The sequence below is a fragment of the Sander vitreus genome, chromosome 12, assembly GCF_031162955.1.
Source record: "Sander vitreus isolate 19-12246 chromosome 12, sanVit1, whole genome shotgun sequence".
In the NCBI taxonomy this organism is placed as follows: Eukaryota; Metazoa; Chordata; class Actinopteri; order Perciformes; family Percidae; genus Sander; species Sander vitreus.
Genome location: NC_135866.1, coordinates 6,048,916 through 6,070,267, shown reverse-complemented (window position 1 = coordinate 6,070,267; position 21,352 = coordinate 6,048,916). Strand labels below are relative to the sequence as shown.

Sequence of the window (21,352 nt, the reverse complement as noted above, 5' to 3'; positions counted from 1 at the left end):
AGAGACAAAGAGAGAGCATGAGGCAAATAGTTATTGGAAGATTTTCTTTTCTTAAATGAAGGTGAAGAGATCCATCAGAGCGAAAATATATTTCTCCTAATGTCAAACTGTTCTTTTAAGACTCTGGCGTACTTGTTTCTTGGTGTTTCTGTCCCACAGCTTCACTGTCCTGTCGTAGGAGGCGGAGATGATGGTGTGCTCAGTGAGTTTCAGCACACTGATCCTGTCACTGTGAGCCTGGGGATAAAAAGTAAAGCCCTGGCTTAAAACAACGGCTAATTATATCTGATGTTTGCTTCTATGTCCTTGCTGGTACAGGCAGACAGTATAGGCAGATGCCTTTTTCTTCTTGTAGTTACAGTACCTAAGATTTAAATGTAGGCCTTTTTACAGCTCAAAGTAGTGCTAAAACAATTAGTCGATCAAGAGAAAACTAATCTACAACAATTCTAATCACGGATTATTGAGCAAAAATGCCAAACATTTGGTGGCTCCAGCTTCTTAAATGTGAGGATTTGTTGTGGATCAAATATCTGTGGGTTTTGGCGTGTTGGTTGGACAAAAAACAAAAAAACAATGTGCAAACGTCACCTTGGGCTATAGAAAAATGTGATGGGCATTTCTTTTTACTATTTTGTAAAAAATAGGACTGGCTCAACTCACGTAGACACTTAAAGCTATGAAGGCAGGGTGCTGGATCCTAAAGGTGAATAGCCATAGATAAAGTCACTAGGACGGCACTCCAATTTAATATTTTTATTGCCACACAACAGATGTTTCGGGCAGCGCCCTTCCTCAGCGTGTTGTATTTGCATGCACACGCTGGGAAACGTCCAATGTGTCGCAATAAAAATATTAAAACTGGAGTGCTGCCCTAGTAACTATCTTTTACTATTTTGTGAAACTGCATTAACAAAATCAATGATAATCAATGATCAAACAATGTAGCAGCCATTGTTGATAGTAGTTGCAATACATCACTAAAACCTATACTATATGTAGATGTTCACCAGATGTATCTATAGTTTTCTCATATCGAGCAAATGCTGTGGTTTTTTGTTTTGTTGTGATTCAGAGTCTCTCAGCCCTTACAGGTTTCCTGCTGCTCCACGAGGAAACCTCTGGAGGCTGGTTGAACCACATGTTGCCGTTCACGTCTCCACACACGACAAACTCTGAAAGAACGTACAACACGTTGGATAATCACGCAATAAACCAATACATTAAGAGCTGCTATGTGCAGGGGTAGAAGTATGCTTGTAGTAAGCGTAGTAATTGGAACCGCTGCAGCGGACACATTATAGATGTCAGAACCTTTGTCCACCATTCCAGCTGTCATCAGGCTCCCCTTCTTCTCCTCTTCATCAGTCTCTAGCATCGTTGAGCTGAAAGCTGTATTCAAAACGCTTTTGGGGCCCATGGCAAACTGAAGAAAGAGAGGACAGAGGCATCAATCGACATCAAATTAAGCTTAGCGTTAGTTCATGCAGGACAGGGAAGTCATTCGCCCGCTGATTGAATTATCATTCCTATCAGACACACACCAATCACAGGTATTCTCACATCAAGGCGGTCCTTTTATATGTTACTCCCTCCTCACTGATCCCTGCTACACTGACGCTGCTTCACTCACTGCTGCTGATGCTGGCAAAGCTTTGCCTCCACCTCCCCCAGCCTCCACCTCCCCCAGCCTCCACCTTCCTAGTTCAGAGTCCTAACACGACTAAACGTTTGAAATGGTTTTTAATGTCTTTCTTTTGGCTCACTCTTTTTTTTATACCCGGGGGGGTCTTCATGGTGCTCCCTGTTTCAGCTTAGCATGCAGCTTGGCTGGTCCAGAGAGCACTATGAAGAGCGGAGCCATCAGCGCCAAACATAACTGGATTTCCCGACTTCAGTTGTAAATAAAATGTTGGGAATGATTTGACAGAGAAAAAATGAATTGTTCTTTGATATGATATGAGTATCATTTAGAGAGACGTTGGGCAAAAACTCACAACGAAGCCAATGTGGACAGTTCCGTCTTGTTCGCCCACCAGCCACGTGCTTTTCTCGTCGTTACTGATCATCCCCAAAATTCTGACACTTTTGTCCCAGCTGCAATAAAAGACAAATACACAAACAAGCTTTAAGGTTGGTTTAATTATTCAGAGCTTAAAAAAAATATACCCCCCCCTCAGTGTATAAGAAATAAAACCAAACAGCAACTGAGCTGAACTGTGTCAATAGTAACTTAACTCCTGCTTAAGTAAATGTTCAGAATAAGCATTCTGACCCAGGAGACAGAGCTCCTATGAAGTTCTGTTAACTTATCGTCCATTAAATGACCGATATTTACCACTTTTAGCTAACTGGGCTATTGTAAACAGGATGTTTCTTCAAAAGTGACAAAAGCCAGTCACCAAATTTGATTTAAAATACCTCAAAAAGCTAACAAATATATATATATATATATATATATAAAAAATGGGTTTGCCTTAATTAACATTTCCTCTGCCTCAATTCAACAAGGTAACATTCTAATTCATATTATAATGATTAAAAATGCAGGTATTTTTAAAATTCTACAATGACAAAGATTTAAGCGACGCTGAAAAATGTGGACAAAGATTTTGATAAGTACTTAGTTATCGTGTGGGTCCAGTTGTCCACATCTTTTGTGACGTCTAAGATGGTTCCAGAGTCTGCGACAGCGATCAGGACGGAGCAGAAGTGGAGGCGGACCACAGGCTCGGTCACTGTGTACGTGGTTACCTTCACCAGGCTGGGAGCAGAAACAGAAACACATGGACAGGACAGTTAACTCCTCACAACTTCTTTGATCTATTTCCATGTTTCTAAAGTCTCCATGGAACTAACTAACTAACTGACCCCAACCCTCCATCCCCAAAATGGGTTTTGCTTGTTGTCACATGGATGTTTGCGTTTTACTTTGCAGAAAGACGGATGTGCAGGGTTGGTCTCGAAACACGTCTGGAGGGAATCTTCAGACGGTTGATCAGTGGTGGAAGAAGTATTCCGATCCTTTACTTAAAGTACAAGTTCTAATACCACACTGTAAAATACTCTGTTACAATTAAAAGTCCTGCATTGAAAATGTTACTTATGTAAGTAAGTATCACCAGGAAAATGTACTTAAAGTATTATAAGTAAAAGTACTGATACAGAAAAATCTATTTTATTAACTGGAAACAATTCAAACAGTTCTGTCAATCAACTGTTTAATGGTCTAAACATTTCAGCTGGACTTTAAATACAAATGTTATCAGCTACGTGTGTTTTGTGTGTAAAAATCTTAATGTGTAAAGTAACTAGTAACAAAAGCTATCAGATTAATGTAGTGGAGTAAAACGTACAATATTTCTCTATGAAATGCAGCAGAGCAGAAGTAGTAGCAGTAACCTTTATCATGTATGGAACACTCATAATAACGTAACGTATTCATTTTGACACATTAATGACGAGAATGTGTAATTCTCAAAGCACAGCTTATCACTGCTTCCAAATACCAGCATATTTAAGGTAAAAATGCTTCACTATTTTCACATTTAGAACAGAGAGAAAGACTGATGACTTCCAGTTTGTATTTGCATTTCCTCCCCCATCTCATTCATTTGTCACGTGCAAACAAACGCTGGTATCACTAAAAGTTCATTTGTTGTTTTCTTGTGTTGCATTCTTGTGTTGTTTCCTGAAGCCTTTCTTGTAAATGAGAATTTGTTCATAACTTATGACTAAATAAAAGGTTGAAAAAAAATAAAAAAAATAAAAAAAATAAAAAAATAAATAAAAAGTAGTGTGTTATGTATGGTAGCTTACTGTAGTAAGGCAGCTGTTTACCTTGCAGTGCTGTGTTGTTGATTCCACACTGGCTTCCACACGTCAACAGCAAGCTTCGTGTAGCTTACAGCAAACTGGCCATCAGGCATGGAGCAGATCGCTGTCACCGTGCTGTCTGAAGCCTGAAAGACACACACACACACACACACACACACACACACACACATACACACACACACACAGTGGGATTAACACACACGCACAAGCATACATGTGTCCAGTGTACATCCCTTTTTTTTCTTGTGCATGTCTTCACCTGCTTGTGGCCGACCACAGCGTTGCGCTGCCATAATTCCAGCAAACCGGAGTCATAACCAGCAAGAAGCAGATCCCCTCTCTGAGAGAAGCACAGAGCTGTGACCGGGCCTGTCACACTGGGAGGACTCTCTGAAAAGACACAACACAGAGGTGAACTGGGACAGGTTTCTAAATAAAAAAGGTCACACACACCATATATGAGGTACAGTACAGAACATTGAAATCATGATCACACCGACACCAGCACGTGCGCACGCGCACGCGCACGCACACACACACACACACACTACACTACAGGTAACCATGTTCTTTCTGTGTGTTATTAGTGAAATCCCAAAAAAATAGATGAGTATGATGATCAAGATCTCAATATTACTTAAATACTTGGATCATTGTTTCAGCTGTATTTATGCAGTCCTACCAGACTCATTAATATCTCATTTAGAAACAAAGCTTTATAAAAAAGACACAAAAATGATTTTAAGTCAGGTAAGTGCATTAAAACATGAGGGGCTTTACATAGCATTTTTAATTTTTTTGTTATACATGTGTGTGTGTATATATATATAAAAAAAATTATATACACATCCCATCAATGGTTTTGGAGCAGTGCATTTCATGAGATTCCATGAGTATCCATTGTGAACCCTTTTCTTTTTTAATGATATTATGTGAAGGCAGAATATAAAGTATTACCCATTCCCCATATCCAGCATCGCAATGAGCAGTCTTCAGAAACGGTGAGAAATTCTGGGACTCCTTCTTTGCGAGCAACTCCGTGTATTGCACCGCTGTGACCCTGGAAGGTGCCAAAGTGTTCCACCTGTACGTAAAGACAAAAGCTATTTTAAAATAAGCGACAGACTAAAAAAAGGGGACACGCCGCATCTCTAGATGAGCTGCAGCCGGGCCGCGCCTGATTGAACCACCCTGCAACATGCGTTACAGGTTGAGTTTTATAAAAACAAATAATAAAAAAGCACACATTCACAAGGCGCTTTATCTATGCTGTATGGTCAAAACGCCATACATAATGGTTACTTAAAAAAGAGAGGCATCTTCAAAACAACGTACTTCAAGGTGGAGATTTCAACTCAAACATAATGATGGATAATAAGTAGTTAATTGTGATATTTTGTGAGTAGAATCTAAATCTGCAACGTTCTCTGTCAGTTTTATGTAGTAGAACAATGTTTCCTCTAAAGTAGAAGTACACAGTTAAGTCGGTAGTATACAGTTTACATGCATATCAAGTGCTCTGGGGGCCTTCTGGAAGTTATTTCGGGGTACAATGGTTCTGAAGAAAGCTGCAAGCAGCAACACAGGAGGCCGAGCAATCAGCCCATTCCAAACAGGCACATTTTGAACTGGCACTGCAGTATTTTTACTAAACTGTCAAAAAAACACATCTTCCCCCATTTGATATCGAGCGACAGACCTGCAGTGGTTTCCAGAGTTTTACTGTGCCATCATCAGATGCGGTGAACACAGTCATTTCTTCTGGGATGACGTCTTTGTTCTTGTCTTCAAAACAAAGCAGGAAAAAAGAAAGAAGAAATAATAATTTCTAAATAAGACTCGTATTGTACAATATGAAATAAAGAGGGAGAGACAAATGATTGTATGTGTGCACTCATTTCCCAAGATGTGTACCTGTATTTGGGAGGAGAGAGCAGTGGTGTATACGTTGCTTGTGTGCAGCAATGTGGCAGATTTCTATGTTTGTTTCCCAGTTCCAAACATGTAGCGCTCCCTCTGCACAGCCGGCTACCACATACAGTCCCTGCACACAGAGCACCAAACAAGTCAACACAGAAACCCCCTAATGAGGCTGAGGGCTTACTACATGCCATGTCTTAAGAGAGAAAAAAAAAAAAAGACTGACCTGCAGTTAAATCGCTACACTATGGAGCGCAACAGTGACCGCCCACTTTATGAACGGCTCTGGTTCCGGAAGTGTTTTTCCTCATTCGATATCTCCATCGAGGTTTCATGAAATGCTGATATAAAGAGTCTCGCCCAGCTGCTTATCTTGGATTAGGGTGGCACCTAAATCATGGTTGCAGCTGTCGCCGTGGTCCTGCTCCACGCCCTGCTATGCCCTGGTACACCCTGCTACGCTCTGCAGTGCCCTGCTACGTCCTGCTACATCCTGCTACGCTCTGCAGTGCCCTGCTACGTCCTGCTACGCTCTGCAGTGCCCTGCTACGTCCTGCTACGCTCTGCAGTGCCCTGCTACGTCCTGCTACGTCCTGCTACGCTCTGCAGTGCCCTGCTACGTCCTGCTACGCTCTGCAGTGCCCTGCTACGTCCTGCTATGCCCTGCAGTGCCCTGCTACCTCCTGCTATGCCCTGCAGTGCTCTGCTATGCCCTGCTACGCCCTGTAACGCCCTGCAGGGAGAGAGGGGGAGGAAGGAGCCGAGGATGAGGGAGCGGGCGGACGGTGGACGGAGCCTTGGCTCGGAGCTCCCCCGTCCTGGGAGGCTCAGACACGCTGGTGTCTGCTCATAGATGGGCTATACAGGATATACTCAGTCAGTATATATGTATATCTATGGTTTCTGCTGGCTTGGGGGGGTTCCAGGCTACATCCCGATCCCGTAGTGTTTTTTTTAGCCGCCCGCTCCCGCCCACAGCAAAGTTAAAACCGCCCGCTCCAGGGGCGTAAATCTGATCCAACAGTAGGGGGGGGACAACAAACATAAAATTTCTGAAGAGCAATTTTTGAAGGGGACACAAATAATACAGCCACAATTATACTCGTAGAAGACGTGTACACAGAGGAAAGCCTAAATACTATCATTAGAGTAGCATGGAGACTGTACCATTATACTTCTTTTTAGTGTTTCTCTTGATTCAATGAAAAAGCTGACTAAATTGACCAAAATATTCTTCTATAAAACCATGTATTTATTTTTAAGTTGTTTACAATCAAGCCACAAAAATACCTTAAAACATAATGACTTATTTTGAAAAAGTGTCCCCATATAAAAGAATTACAAAACTTTTGTACACTTGTTAAATTAGCTGATCATAATGTAAATGAGTGAGCCACTGGTAAAGCTCATCTGCTCACCCTGACAGACACACACCTCCAAAAATATGAACTGAGCTCAACACACTTACCTGAGACTCTCCACCTGACTGTCCCTGGTCTCCCTGAGACTCTCCACCTGACTGTCCCTGGTCTCCCTGAGACTCTCCACCTGACTGTCCCTGGTCTCCCTGAGACTCTACACCTGACTGTCCCTGGTCTCCCTGTTCCTCAGTTCTTTCTGTCTCCTTTGCCTGTGACATAGTGACGTTAAAGATGTTACCAAATTGTCTTGATATGAGGACTTCTTGTACTTACTTGGCGTTTTGGTGTAGGCCTACTGAAAAAGGATCTTATGTCTGTTTTTCTTTTCTCTGTCATTTTTAACAACAACACAAATCTTTAACGTCAGATGTCTAACTATGAGTTAGGTTCGTAGTTCACCACGGGGTCATATTATAATTCTAAAATGATCTTGCGTCCTCAGCATACACAGCATTGTTTTAATGATATTTCTAGGGGTGGGGGGACACAACCCTTAGATGGGGGGCGGTCCTGACCCCCCCTCCCCCCCCGACCCCCCTGGGATTTACGCCCTTGGCCCGCTCCCGCGAGATTTGCGTTGGGTCCCGCGGGACCCAATCCCAATGCAGCCCTCTAGTCTAGACCTACTCTATCTGTAAAGTGTCTTGAGATAATTCTTGTTGTTGTCTTGCAAACGATACTGGTCGGTGTTTTCTTTTCTTCCAGAGCATATGGGAGAATGTGCAGAGGGGATACTGATACAAATATGGACAATATGAATGGACTGAGAACTCTGAACCAGGACGGTGTGGAAACGTTCAGATTTCATCACACCAATACTGCACTGATAATCAACACTGCTGAGAAACTGCAGTGTAGTGGACTACATTCCTGTGTTTGTCTGATATATATACACGTTTGTATGAGTAATACATAATTTGGGTCATAGTCTTTTTGCATTAATTGCTTGAAGCTGTCATGGAGTGAATATACGGAGACCTCAGATGTTTTTCTTTCTTTCTTGACGCTTAGGGAGATGGGATCTAGGCAGGGACAGGTCCATTGGACGGTCCTAAGGGTTGACCTGCCTGAATTTGGACATTGTTTTGATTTTTATTGCATTTTCTGAGGTTTTCACATGTATTTGCTCAAACCATATCTCTACATAAATTGATGAAGATTTATTTTCTAATTGATCTGGAGTACTGAAGGTGGTCGCCTAGGGCAGAGGGGCCGTGAGAGAGTTTTCCTATCTTGATTGATTGATGGTTATTTGGAAAGAAAGCTGCCAGATGGGTTTTTCGCTCTCGCACTCCATAAATTACATTTTGTTACACTCTATACATTTGTTTACACTCCAAAAGGTTATATTATAAGGAACCTGATGTAATGAGAAGTGTTATTTTGTTGTAATCCTACTCTTTTTGTTTTCGAGACTTGATTAGTCTCGAAGGGGGGAAACATGTGGTATCTGAAGATTTATAACTTTGACTTAAGGTTTGCCATATCCTATGAACTTTATCCTACTGTTGCTGAAACATTTGGAAACTGTTAACATTAGAAGGGGCCCCCTAAGACAGAAGATATTTTGTTGGAGCTATACCATGTATGGGGGCCTTAAATGGTCAGTTCCCTACTCCAAGCATATACTCACACCCCCACTTTAGGTTACACAATGCACAGAATATATACCATGTGTTAACCGCAGAACTTCAGAACGACTTATTGGAAGAATTTGAGTTGGTCGTCCTCCAAGCTCTCTGCAGGAGTTTGTAAAATTGATGCTGAATCTTTGATTGTAATAAACCTTTTCATAATCAAGATCAGTGTCAGCGGATTCCTCTTCATACAGCATCACAGCATTACTAGTAAAGAGACAACAATTTCATACGGACGTCTGGCTTCTACAGGAGCAGAAACCTTCGCCTCACAACCTCGGAGCTCGTGGTCAGTCTGACTAGACATCATGGCTGATAATCAAAATCCTCGTGGAGGAAATGAATGGGATTTTCACTTCCGGAACCACACTGTTGATCTCTATAAACGAACTACGCAAGCTTATTTACTGCGCCAACACAACAATTAAATGCATAAAGATGTTTCAGGAGAGAAGGAAAACAACACACCCGGTATTTTCTCTGATGGATAAATGCAGAATTTGCTCACCACACAGCAGACAGATGTAAGAGGATTCCTCCAGGAGATTTCTCTGAGACGCTGGCCTGCCTGCAGATCCCATAAACAAAGCCTCCCGTCGTTGGAAGAGCTAATCTGGAACAGAAAAGGAGGCAGATGAAGACAAGTTTACATAAAAAATAACAAGTATACTGTAGTTATATGACTCTCAGGTAATAGCTCTATTCGGGGGCAGACCTGTAACTCAGTTAGTTACATTTTCTTAATGTAATGAAGATTTACCACACAGTCTGGAGTCCAAACACAGCCAGTGATCCAGTCTTTGTGAGAGTGAGGGAGCGACTTAGTGAGAACGGCAGGAGACAAACTCACATCCCACACCATCAGGGCCTGAAACAAAGACACCGGTCACTGGTGCATTATTTTGTCCAATCCCACCCACATCTATATTAATAAAAGGCAGACAGGAATGACCGTTGTTGGCTCATCCATCGATCGATGCAAAAATCATGAATAATATAATCCAATATTGCCATTAATTAGGGGTGCTTGATTGTGGAAAAAAAAAAATCATAATCACAATGATTTTAATTTAACAAGATTACTTATTGACTTTTGGAAAGATATTGCATTTATAAAACTTAAAAAACAGTGAGAGAGTTAAACAAATCAACCTTGAACTGTGAAATTTCCCTTGATACTTTCCAAATTCCCCCTTAAAACAAATAATATAAACGCTACATTTAAATGTTGGCTGAGTGAGTTTAGCCTTCGGGAGGAGCGAAAAGTGTGCGTTTCATTCAGAACACGAGACAAAAGAAGAGTTTACTTGCAAAACATAAGGTGCAAAATATCAGTTTTTCTCGATCACATTGTTTTTGTGATCGTCAGGAGCCAAAATTGAAATTGCGATCGAAATCTGATTAATTGTAGAGCCCTACTAGTCTGGCTATCACCAGACCAAACTCAATCTTTTAAAATTGAACATTCTGGGGGAGTCTGCTCTGTATTTTCTACCGCACAAGAGGCGTGATCAACGGGCGTAGTTCAAATGATTCCGTACGCAGTTGGATAGTCCTTCAACCAATCAGACCAACGATCCGGGTGACGTAGCAGCGACAGCTGAATGTTGAATGTAAACAAGAAGCTGCTTGGTCGCTTCTCTATCGTCATCGTGTTAAACCCGCCAATAGCGCGGCAGGTGGATAAGCCAGTCTGCGATTGGTCCCCGCAAAATTGTAACGGAAGCAGGATAGCTAAACGTACAGGTTTCCAGCCTGAGCTGCAGGGAGGAATCAAATCGCCGGCAGATCGGGCTGGGTTTACCCAGTCTACAGCCCTACCATAAATTGATTGATTCATTTGCAACATTGCCAACAATGGCCTTGTGCACTCAGTACGATCAAAAGGAAGACAAACTGTCCAACTGTCCAACCCTAGAATCAAGCATACCAAAATCCCTGCACAAAATTAGCCACAAATCTGTTCAAATCCATGTGGCAGAACATTTGTTTTTTTCCATCTATACAGTTAGTGTTTGTTTAAAAAAACTGAATTCCAATATTGTCACAACACTACAACACACACACACACACACACACACACACACACACACACACACACACACACACACACACAAACAGACAGAGACAGACAGAGACAGACAAACAGACACACACACGCACAGTACCTGATCTTTCCCCCCGGACAGTAGCTGTCCACCATCAGGGCTGAACGCCAGACAGGTGACCCCCCCACTGTGGCCCCTCAGGAACCCACGAGGCTCGACGGAGGAGTCGAGGGCCAGATCGCTCAACAACCACAGAACAATGGTGAAATCATCTGAATCAAAGAGAAATACAGAAGGGGAAATAATCAAACTCCTTGAATATCAACCAATTTAAAAGGGTTATTAAACGCTACTATATTTATGAAGGATTGATTCTAAATACAACTGAAGATGGTAAAAAAAAAACATGTTGAAAGGTGGGAAATTATTAGAAGTTTTGTATTTAATAAGGAGGACAGACCAATGGTGAGTTCTGGCTGTTTGTCTTATTTCTTTATGGAAATTATTGTTTTTGTTTTGGGCCCTTTTTTTTCCTGACTGCTCTGAGAGATCACTGAGTTTATCGAAAAAAAACTGAGTTGTCAATAAGGAAGGAAGCTCAAGCACCTTATCATTTTTGTTAGTTTTTATTCATTTGCTTTTCTTTTTTTCTATATTTGTTTTATGTTTTGATGTGTGGTTGTTAAAATTGATGCTTACACCTTTTTTTTGTCATTTATTTGTTCTGTTGTTTGTGGAATGTATGTTTTTGGGGAATAAAAAAAGAAAAAGAAAAAAGAAAAAAAGAAGAATGAATGAATGCCTTTATTGTCATTGCATTTAAGTACAATGCAATTGTAGAGCCACTCTAGTAAGGTGCATCATCATTCTAACATATATATAAAACACACACACACACACACACACACACACACACACACACACACACACACACACACACACAATACATCTCACCCATCATTCATAGCAGGGATGTTTAAAAAAAAAAAAAAGGAGAGAGCACCTCCTACCCGAGAAATGTATTATGTTACGGTGGAAACCATTAGAGCAGTAAAATGACATTTCTGTAAAACCCTAGGTCATGTTTTTACTTTCCCACCAGCAACACTAACCTGAAGCCGTCGCCAGGTATGTGGAGTTTTGTGCTAAAGCCAGGATGGTGCCTGGTTGCACACCAAACATTCCAGACATTTCCAGGCCTCCCAGCAGTCCCTCCTCTCCTGCCTTTCTCTTCCAGACCATCACGCGTTTGTCACTCCCTCCAGACAACAGCAGCCCAGGTTCACTCTGCTCTGCGTCCAAAACCACCCACAGCAGGCTCAGGATGGACACATCGAGTGTGGAGTCCCAGATCTTCTCACCTATGATTAAAAAAAAGAAGAAGTTATCCTTAGACATTAAGGGCCTTAATGGCTGAAACACATTGGCATGTTATAATGACTTAATAGCCAAAGAGACTTTTGAACTATTACCCTTGTTAAATGCCTTAGATTCCTTCAACCTTTTCAAAAATAGTTATTGGCCGTTTATTTATCAGATCTATTTTATGTTTAGTTTTTTTTAAATGCACATTATTTTCATTTTGTGCAATATGTATACAGGGTGGAGGGAGATAGGAGTGTTAGGGTAGAAATATACAGTAGATTATGTATGACTGTGTCTTTTAATTTAATATAATCGTCATCAATATTTATTTTATGGTTATCTATCTATCTATCTATCTATCTATCTATCTATCTATCTGTAAGTAAACTTTATTTTTAAAGCACCCTTCAAAAAACTGATGCCTTAAAGTCTTTCACAATAAAAGACCCAAGCAAGACAGAAAATACAGACACAATATAAGAGTAAGAAATTAAAGTAATACAATTTTTAAAAAAAAAGGGAGGAAAGCTTTTTATGTTGCTGAATAATTATGTGACTGTAACTATATAGAACAAAAAAGCGATTTTTTTCACAACGAGGTTGTATGATAGGAGTTAAAGGATTTGAAGCCACGCCCTCTCATTTATCCTTGAGGGGTCCTCAGAAGAAATACAGCTCTGCTGTCAGGTTGGTGTCTTTCGCTAATTCAATCTAGTCAATATGATGAATTTTTTTTTACATTCCTAGCACAAATAACACACCTGAGTCAAGACTGAAGAGTTTGAATCCTTCACCATGGTAACCCACAGCAGCATGGTCTCCATTAACAGCCACACAGAGAGCAGCAGGCTCAGATGTTACGCACTTCACTTTCTTCAATGGAGGCTCCTGCTCGCTAAAAGACCAAATGAGAATATGGATTTTGGAGAGAAAATGCTGCGCTATGACCTCCTACCCGAGAAATGTATTATGTTACGGTGGAAACCATTAGAGCAGTAAAATGACATTTCTGTAAAACCCTAGGTCATGTTTTTACTTTCCCACCAGCAACACTAACCTGAAGCCGTCGCCAGGTATGTGGAGTTTTGTGCTAAAGCCAGGATGGTGCCTGGTTGCACACCAAACATTCCAGACATTTCCAGGCCTCCCAGCAGTCCCTCCTCTCCTGCCTTTCTCTTCCAGACCATCACGCGTTTGTCACTCCCTCCAGACAACAGCAGCCCAGGTTCACTCTGCTCTGCGTCCAAAACCACCCACAGCAGGCTCAGGATGGACACATCGAGTGTGGAGTCCCAGATCTTCTCACCTATGATTAAAAAAAAGAAGAAGTTATCCTTAGACATTAAGGGCCTTAATGGCTGAAACACATTGGCATGTTATAATGACTTAATAGCCAAAGAGACTTTTGAACTATTACCCTTGTTAAATGCCTTAGATTCCTTCAACCTTTTCAAAAATAGTTATTGGCCGTTTATTTATCAGATCTATTTTATGTTTAGTTTTTTTTAAATGCACATTATTTTCATTTTGTGCAATATGTATACAGGGTGGAGGGAGATAGGAGTGTTAGGGTAGAAATATACAGTAGATTATGTATGACTGTGTCTTTTAATTTAATATAATCGTCATCAATATTTATTTTATGGTTATCTATCTATCTATCTATCTATCTATCTATCTGTAAGTAAACTTTATTTTTAAAGCACCCTTCAAAAACTGATGCCTTAAAGTCTTTCACAATAAAAGACCCAAGCAAGACAGAAAATACAGACACAATATAAGAGTAAGAAATTAAAGTAATACAATTTTTAAAAAAAAAGGAGGAAAGCTTTTTATGTTGCTGAATAATTATGTGACTGTAACTATATAGAACAAAAAAGCGATTTTTTTCACAACGAGGTTGTATGATAGGAGTTAAGGATTTGAAGCCACGCCCTCTCATTATCCTTGAGGGGTCCTCAGAAGAAATACAGCTCTGCTGTCAGGTTGGTGTCTTTCGCTAATTCAATCTAGTCAATATGATTTTATTTTTTGAATTTTTTTTTTTTTACATTCCTAGCACAAATAACACACCTGAGTCAAGACTGAAGAGTTTGAATCCTTCACCATGGTAACCCACAGCAGCATGGTCTCCATTAACAGCCACACAGAGAGCAGCAGGCTCAGATGTTACGCACTTCACTTTCTTCAATGGAGGCTCCTGCTCGCGCTAAAAGACCAAATGAGAATATGGATTTTGGAGAGAAAATGCTGCGCTATGTAAAAAGTTAATGCATAAGATAAATAAGGTGCTTACTTCATCGCTTTTTAATGCAGTGACCGACCGTCCAAGTCCTCCTGACCAGAGCTGGAGCTGTTATACAGAAGGACATGGAAAAAGGAAGTTATTCATCTCAACATTGTTGACAATGTTCTGAGCCTCAATGTTCTGAGTCTTTTTTTGGTGACTGTGTTTTGCTGAAACAAAACAAATGGAAAAGTTCCAAATCATCATTTGTCTTTTGGTTAAATTGTAACTACGGCAGCCAAGTGGTGGAGTAAATATATTATGACAATCCTGCAGCCCTGGGTCACAGAGTAAAGTTCCATTTCTCTGATCCAGGTTGAGTATGTACAGGCAGTGATGCCTCACCATGTGATCAGAGCCGGCGCTCAGCAGCATGGCCCCTTCATCCAAGAAGGTGAGGGCCTCCGTGGCTCCGCAGTGAGCCTGGAAACAAGCCACACAGGTGGAGGTGGGCACTGACCACACCCTGACCTCTCCAGACACGGACCCGGAGCACAGCATGGAGGAGGAGTGGGAGAAGGAGACACTGCGCACGGAGCGCTGGTGACCGCACAGCGACTGAGGGAGCAGACAGAGGAGAAACAGGGGATTGTATTTAAAAAAAATATATTATATTATTTTGTAGTGTAGACGAAAATGAATTTCCTAACAGTTTTAGTCTCATCTTATCCTAATAGCCTCTTTCCTGTTCACGGAGTAGGTTCCTATTATTTTACCTGATTCACAAACTTTTACTGTCTCATCATTTTATTATGTCTGTCTGCCTTTTCATTAGCTTAGTGTTAAAACAAAGTGTTTCACTTTAGTCACTGTGAGACCATTTGTTTAGAGCCCAAGCTTGACTCCAACAGTCAACAATTCCCACCTTAAAGGTGCTGTAGGTAGGATTGTGAAGATCCAGGACTTAGCCAAAAAATTTGAAAAACTACAACTTCTCAGTCCCTCCCCCCTTTCCGCTAAAGCCCAAAACGGTCTCCTAAGCCCCTCCCCCCACAAGGGAGAATGAATGCGTGTGCAGGAGCAGTCAGACACCCCCCCCCCCTGGCCCTGATTGGTGCATTTAAACAGGGAGCGGTGGATTTTTGCAAATCGCACTACAGGCTGTAGGTGGTGCCAGAGGAACCAGATTTTTTTTTTTATTATGTTACCTGCTTCATGTAGTTCTACTGGAACATAGGGTCAGTTTCAGCAAATATGACAGAAAGTTAGTTTTATAAGGGTTACCTAATGCACCTTTAACTAATCATAGCACTTTGATTAGTTGGAGCAGACAATATTGAGCCTATGCAAATCTACTCAGACTTTAAATTAGGTTACATAAGTCAAGTCTCAACTCTTTTAAAAAAAAATATTGTTCAGATGCAAAAAATATGCTTAATCCCATATGGAATGGTGATGCTTGAAAGTTCTCTTTTGTCCGATTTGAGGTACAGTGGAGAACTTTGGTTATACCAGCTGTAATCCTCTAGATAGAAAGGTCATCTTGGACTTAAATTGAAGCTTATAAACTTGGGAAGTTTTTCATGTACATTTGTGGCAGTGACATGTATAATAAAATGCTTGAAAATTATCACTTTTACATGACAATTTGTCAGGCGGACAGACATTTTTTTTGTCTTTTGGGGTATGTTGAGGGTGATATTTGACAGCAAAAAAGCAGCAATCCCCAGAATCTTTTTCTGCTAGTTCCCCCTATGTGTCAGGATACACCATGCACAATTTTAAAGTTATATGACCATTTATGTAGCTGCAGTACCTTAATATTCACTATTACATCATTCCGCCAAAAGCTTTTCCCAAAAAGGGTGTTTTTTGGCCCCTGAGACCAAACGGGGCCGAGTTGGGGGTGGTCGTTATCAACTTGCGATGGCCCAAGGTATAAGATAATAGGAAATAATAGTGAAAAAAAAAGTAGCAAAAAACATCCTGAGGAGTGGACCTGGCTCCCGGCCTAAATTGAATGTCTTCTCAGCTTTTGTTTACTCTGTGTTTCCCTGTAACGGTATAAAAACCCTGGCTAGAAACTCCCTCTGGTCAAAGAGAATTCTACAGCTTCTTGTGAACTCATCTGAACCAGCCACTGAATTGGACCTGAGAGAACGTTTTCTTCCATAGTACCAGCCACAACATCTAGGTTCAATCTGGACACATTTAATACTCTTCCTCGGTCACCCACAGATTTTCTATATGCCTCTACGGTGCACTTTTAAATAATGGCAAAATACCTTAAAATAGCCGTCTACTTATGGTTGAATAATACATCTAAGCCATGCACATACCACTTTAATATTACACTTAGAGAATGATCAGACTAAACAATCAAACAAGTATAATATTAAAAGGTAATTTTAAAAGAGTACTCCACCGATTTAGCATCACACTCCTAGAACTTTGTCAGAGAGACGACGGACAGTTAGAAAAAAAAAAAAAGTGTGGGTAATTCCGCCTACATTACCCACAATGAAACTGGACTTAAAAGGTGCTCTAAGCGATGTCACGCGTTTTTTAGGCAATTTTTGTCACATACAGCAAACGTCTCCTCACTATCCGCAAGCTGCCTGTCCCCTGAACACACTGTAAAAAAAAAAACGAGGTCTCTGTAGACAGCCCAGGCTCCACAAACGGCAACTAAAACAATCTGCGCCAACCTGCACCACCAAACATAACAAAACAGTCTTCCAGCGTTCCAGCCAATAACCAACAAGAAGGATTTGGGGAGTGGGGGTTGGGGGGGTTAGTAAGCGGAAGCAGAGAAGGGAGGAGACGGGATGAGGAGGAGGGAGGGTCGAGCTAGCCTCGTTTTGTTTGAAAATACTTCAAACGTCAACAAGAAGTAACGTCACCCAACATCGCTTAGAGCACCTTTAAGGTAATGTGGGTGTGTTATGTAGGGGGAATTGTTGGGTCTTTGTAAATTATAGTGTGTGGTCTAGATCTACTCTATCTTTATAAATCCTGAGATAACTCCTGTTATGATTTGAATATTGATATTGAATTATGCTAGTAGCGGCTAATGTAGCCTGGAGCGGTTAGCCTCAAGCAGAGATGAGAAGAGGGCTACAGAGGGAAACACTTCTTTCTAAATCCCCATCCCCAGATTCTTTTCATTTTCAAACTTAAAGGGTCCTATTTTAACGATCTAAGCGCACGGCGTGAAGCGTCTGGCGCAGGTGCGTTTAGGGCGTGTACGAATACACTTTTGCTAGTTTAACGGCGGAAAAAAGGGTCCGTGCGACAGGCGCGTGGTTCAAAAGGGTTTTGCTTAGTGTCTTAAATAATAATAGGTGTGTTTTGGGCGTAACATGCAATAAACCAATCAGTGTCATCTCCCATTCCCTTTAAAAGCCAGGCGCATTGCTATTATGATGGAGGATTTGCTGAGCAGGAAGCAGAGATTTCCAGGAGAAGAAAAGGATCTGTTCGTGCGTGAAGTGAAAGCGCCAGTAACCATAATAACATGTAATATAAAATATATATATATACACAATAATACACTTTTCCACACTGTAATATTTTTATTTTTAATCTGCTGCATGTTTGTGTGCTGCTGCGCGTCCCTGTGTGTGTGTAACAAGCATAGTGTGCACGCGCATTTTACTAATGCGCTGTTAAAATAACAATGAAATGCTGCATTATTGACTTTAGACCAGGTTTTTGTTGGTCAACGGCGCCATCACTTTCCAGTGCTTCAAGATAGCAATACGCCAAGAATGCACCTGAACAGTAAGACCAGCACGCCCATGGGCGCACAGATGGGCGCAGGTGCATTTGCTATTTAAACGACGCGGGCGCTGGACGGGAAATTGACAACTGTGTCGGTCTTAAACTAGCAAAGACACTTACATCGGGCTTGGCGCTGCGCCAGGAGCAAAATAGGGCCCAAAGTCTATCACTTGAGGCATTAATCAGACCTCACACAGCTCCCTCTGGAGCCACAAAAGGCTTTATAGAATTTTTTGGCCCACATATGCAGTAGTACTCCCAAAGACCTGTAAAAAGAAGCTGATGTGTAAAATGGATAGAGTTCCCCATTAAAGTGTCAATCTTATAAATGTTGTTTATTGATTATCTTTCGTTGCAGTATGAAAATGATTACATTTAATCTGAAGTAGTGAGCATTAAACTCTAGTATGCGACTATCTTTACAGCTCACCGTTAGAGTTTTGTTCTGAAGCCAGTTCCACACAATCACGTTCCCATTCCAGCAGCCAGCAGCCAGCAGGTGACCCTCGGGGTCAAAGGTCACACAGTTCAAAGGGCTGGAGCTGGGCAGGGCCGCGACCTCATTACCTTTAGTAGAGGACCACACCTGAAATAGCAGAAAAACATTCAGCAGAATTAAGGACGCTTACGTTAAGAAAGTTATATTTTAAGTGACATGTGCAGTTTAGTAAAAATTGAGTATAATTTCACAGCGGTAATCCCTGTTTTAGATATTCAGATTAGGGCTACACAAATTTTATTTGTTTTAAATTCAACAAGCAATTTGTTTTAGCAGAATACTGAAAGCAGCACAACTGCAGAACTAAGTACACTTTAAAAGGTCCCATGGAATGAAAATGTCACTTTATGAGGTTTTTTAACATTAATATGAGTTCCTCCAGTCTGCCTATGGTCCCCCAGTGGCTAGAAATGGTGATAGGTGTAAACCGAGCCCTGGGTATCCTGCTCCGCCTTTGAGGAAAATGAAAGCTCAGATGGGCCGATCTGGAATCTCCTCCTTATGACGTCATAAGGGGAAAGGTTACCTCCCCTTTCTCTGCTTTGAGAATTTGGCCCACCCATGAGAGAAAGACATCATGGCTTTCAAACGAGCAAAGTGGCAGTTGGTCAAGGCCACACCCCCACTCTCCCCCTATTCTCCTCAATAGCTACAGACACAAAAATGGCACATACTAAGGAAAGCTCATTGTGGGACTGGCTCTAGTGGCTGTAATTCTGCACCAAGGCTGAATTTTGGGAAAGAGACTTCAGATACAGTATTAGGGGACCACTAAGGTCTATATAAAAGAGACTTCAGATACAGTATTAGGGGACCACTAAGGTCTATATAAAAGAGACTTCAGATACAGTATTAGGGGACCACTAAGGTCTATATAAAAGAGACTTCAGATACAGTATTAGGGGACCACTAAGGTCTATATAAAAGAGACTTCAGATACTGTATTAGGGGACCACTAAGGTCTATATAAAAGAGACTTCAGATACAGTATTAGGGGACCACTAAGGTCTATATAAAAGAGACTTCAGATACTGTATTAGGGGACCACTAAGGTCTTAATAAAAGCATCCAAAGAGCACCATGTCATGGGACCTTTAATATTAGTTATTTATTGCAAATATTATCGTTATCGCGATATTCAACGTTATGGCATATCACATATTTTCCTCATATCGTGCAGCCCTTATTCAGATCCCCATTAGCTGCAACAAAGTGGCTTCTAGTCTTTCTGGGACACACATGAAATTAACAGCTGTCTCAAATCACACAGAATACATGGAACAAAAAAGGCAGAATAAAGAGACACGACACAAAAACCAAGCAACTGATTTTGCCAACAAAAGTTGAATGTGATTTGTTTGAGACTAACTTTCAGCATCAAGTCCAGAGACACTGTTGCAAGGTGCTTCCTGTCTGCAGTGATATCACTGGCTGTTATTATATTAGTGTGGCCCTTAATAAGAGCAGTCCTGCAAGAAGAAGAAACACCAGTCAGTTAATTCACACATCAGTAGCCTGAGCTATATTTGAAGAAAACCCCCAGATTCATACAGTCTGAGGTATTTTTTGTCTATTTTCTTTCAGACTCTCCTCTCACCTGCAGCCATTCCCAATGTCCCAGATCTCTATTCGTCCATCAAAGGAGGTAGTAGCAAGATGTCCATCCTTAAGAAATGCACAGCTGGAGATGCCGTCACAGCTGCTCACCAGCGATTTTACTTCCTGTGCACAGCCAGGAGAGAGTTGATATTAGACAACTTTGTTGCTTTTTTTTCCTCAACATGTGTGACAACTGAACAGTAATTCTTCTCAGACTTACAACATGACACATTTACAATTAGTGTGTTTACATGCACTACAATCAATGTCTGCAGGAATCAGATTTTTTTTAAACATCATGTACATGAAACTTGGTTTCCATAATCGGGGTAGAGAAAGAGTGGTACATTTTACCAGCTAGATTTCAGATCTGATTACTGAGATGCTGCACTGACACGTGGATTTTACTACAGGTAATTACAGTGCATGTGAACGTGATGTTCTATGCACAAGGCGTTAGGTTGTCTTGTGTACATGTTTATGTACTGACTGTGAGCTGAAAATGAATGATGTGTGAACATGTAAAGTCTACAATTGGTTAACCTGGATCAACAGAAGTACATTTCCAGGATAAAGCCGTTGCCCTTCACCTTCCGCTCTCTGTGTGTTGCCGTTCTCAAAAACCCTTCGCCACGGGAAACATCAACAACCTTCGAGCGAGCAAGCTACACGCTGAAAATGGCAAGTTTTGAAGAAAATTTGGATCGTGCAACAAGGCAGACCTGCTTGGTTCTTTTGGTGAATGATTGTAAAGATTTACAAAGAATATGTTTAGGGCATTTCCTCTCTAACTGGGACATTTTGGTAGCCTGGTCCTACCAGACTCTGGTACATCACATTTGTACAGAGAGTCTGGCCACTCTCCATTGACAAGTGTTAACTTCCTTGAAGGCGGGTACTCTGTTGAAGTTTAAAACTATTGGATCTGCCCAGAGCCACTCTGGAACTGCCATAACCAATCGCTAACGTTTGGTCGTGACGTCGGCTTAGCATCGCTAGCGTTCGCCTTAGCCAAC

At 41.2% G+C, this 21,352-nt stretch overlaps 1 protein-coding gene across 1 annotated transcript in view; it reads right to left on the bottom strand.

Moving 5' to 3' along the window:
- tep1 (telomerase-associated protein 1) overlaps positions 1–21,352 on the bottom strand; it is a 55,345-nt gene that overhangs the window by 743 nt on the left and 33,250 nt on the right. The window contains exons 36-55 of the mRNA XM_078263383.1: positions 20,335–20,459; positions 20,107–20,206; positions 18,669–18,824; positions 14,861–15,073; positions 14,525–14,581; positions 14,302–14,437; positions 13,286–13,534; positions 10,984–11,135; positions 9,576–9,683; positions 9,324–9,428; positions 5,752–5,881; positions 5,537–5,622; positions 4,795–4,921; positions 4,097–4,227; positions 3,841–3,962; positions 2,624–2,764; positions 1,998–2,097; positions 1,315–1,426; positions 1,093–1,175; positions 133–237 (exon numbers count right to left, since the gene is read on the bottom strand). Coding sequence (XP_078119509.1) covers positions 133–237; positions 1,093–1,175; positions 1,315–1,426; positions 1,998–2,097; positions 2,624–2,764; positions 3,841–3,962; positions 4,097–4,227; positions 4,795–4,921; positions 5,537–5,622; positions 5,752–5,881; positions 9,324–9,428; positions 9,576–9,683; positions 10,984–11,135; positions 13,286–13,534; positions 14,302–14,437; positions 14,525–14,581; positions 14,861–15,073; positions 18,669–18,824; positions 20,107–20,206; positions 20,335–20,459 — 2,538 coding nt within the window. The remainder of the gene's footprint in view (positions 1–132; positions 238–1,092; positions 1,176–1,314; positions 1,427–1,997; positions 2,098–2,623; positions 2,765–3,840; positions 3,963–4,096; positions 4,228–4,794; positions 4,922–5,536; positions 5,623–5,751; positions 5,882–9,323; positions 9,429–9,575; positions 9,684–10,983; positions 11,136–13,285; positions 13,535–14,301; positions 14,438–14,524; positions 14,582–14,860; positions 15,074–18,668; positions 18,825–20,106; positions 20,207–20,334; positions 20,460–21,352) is intronic.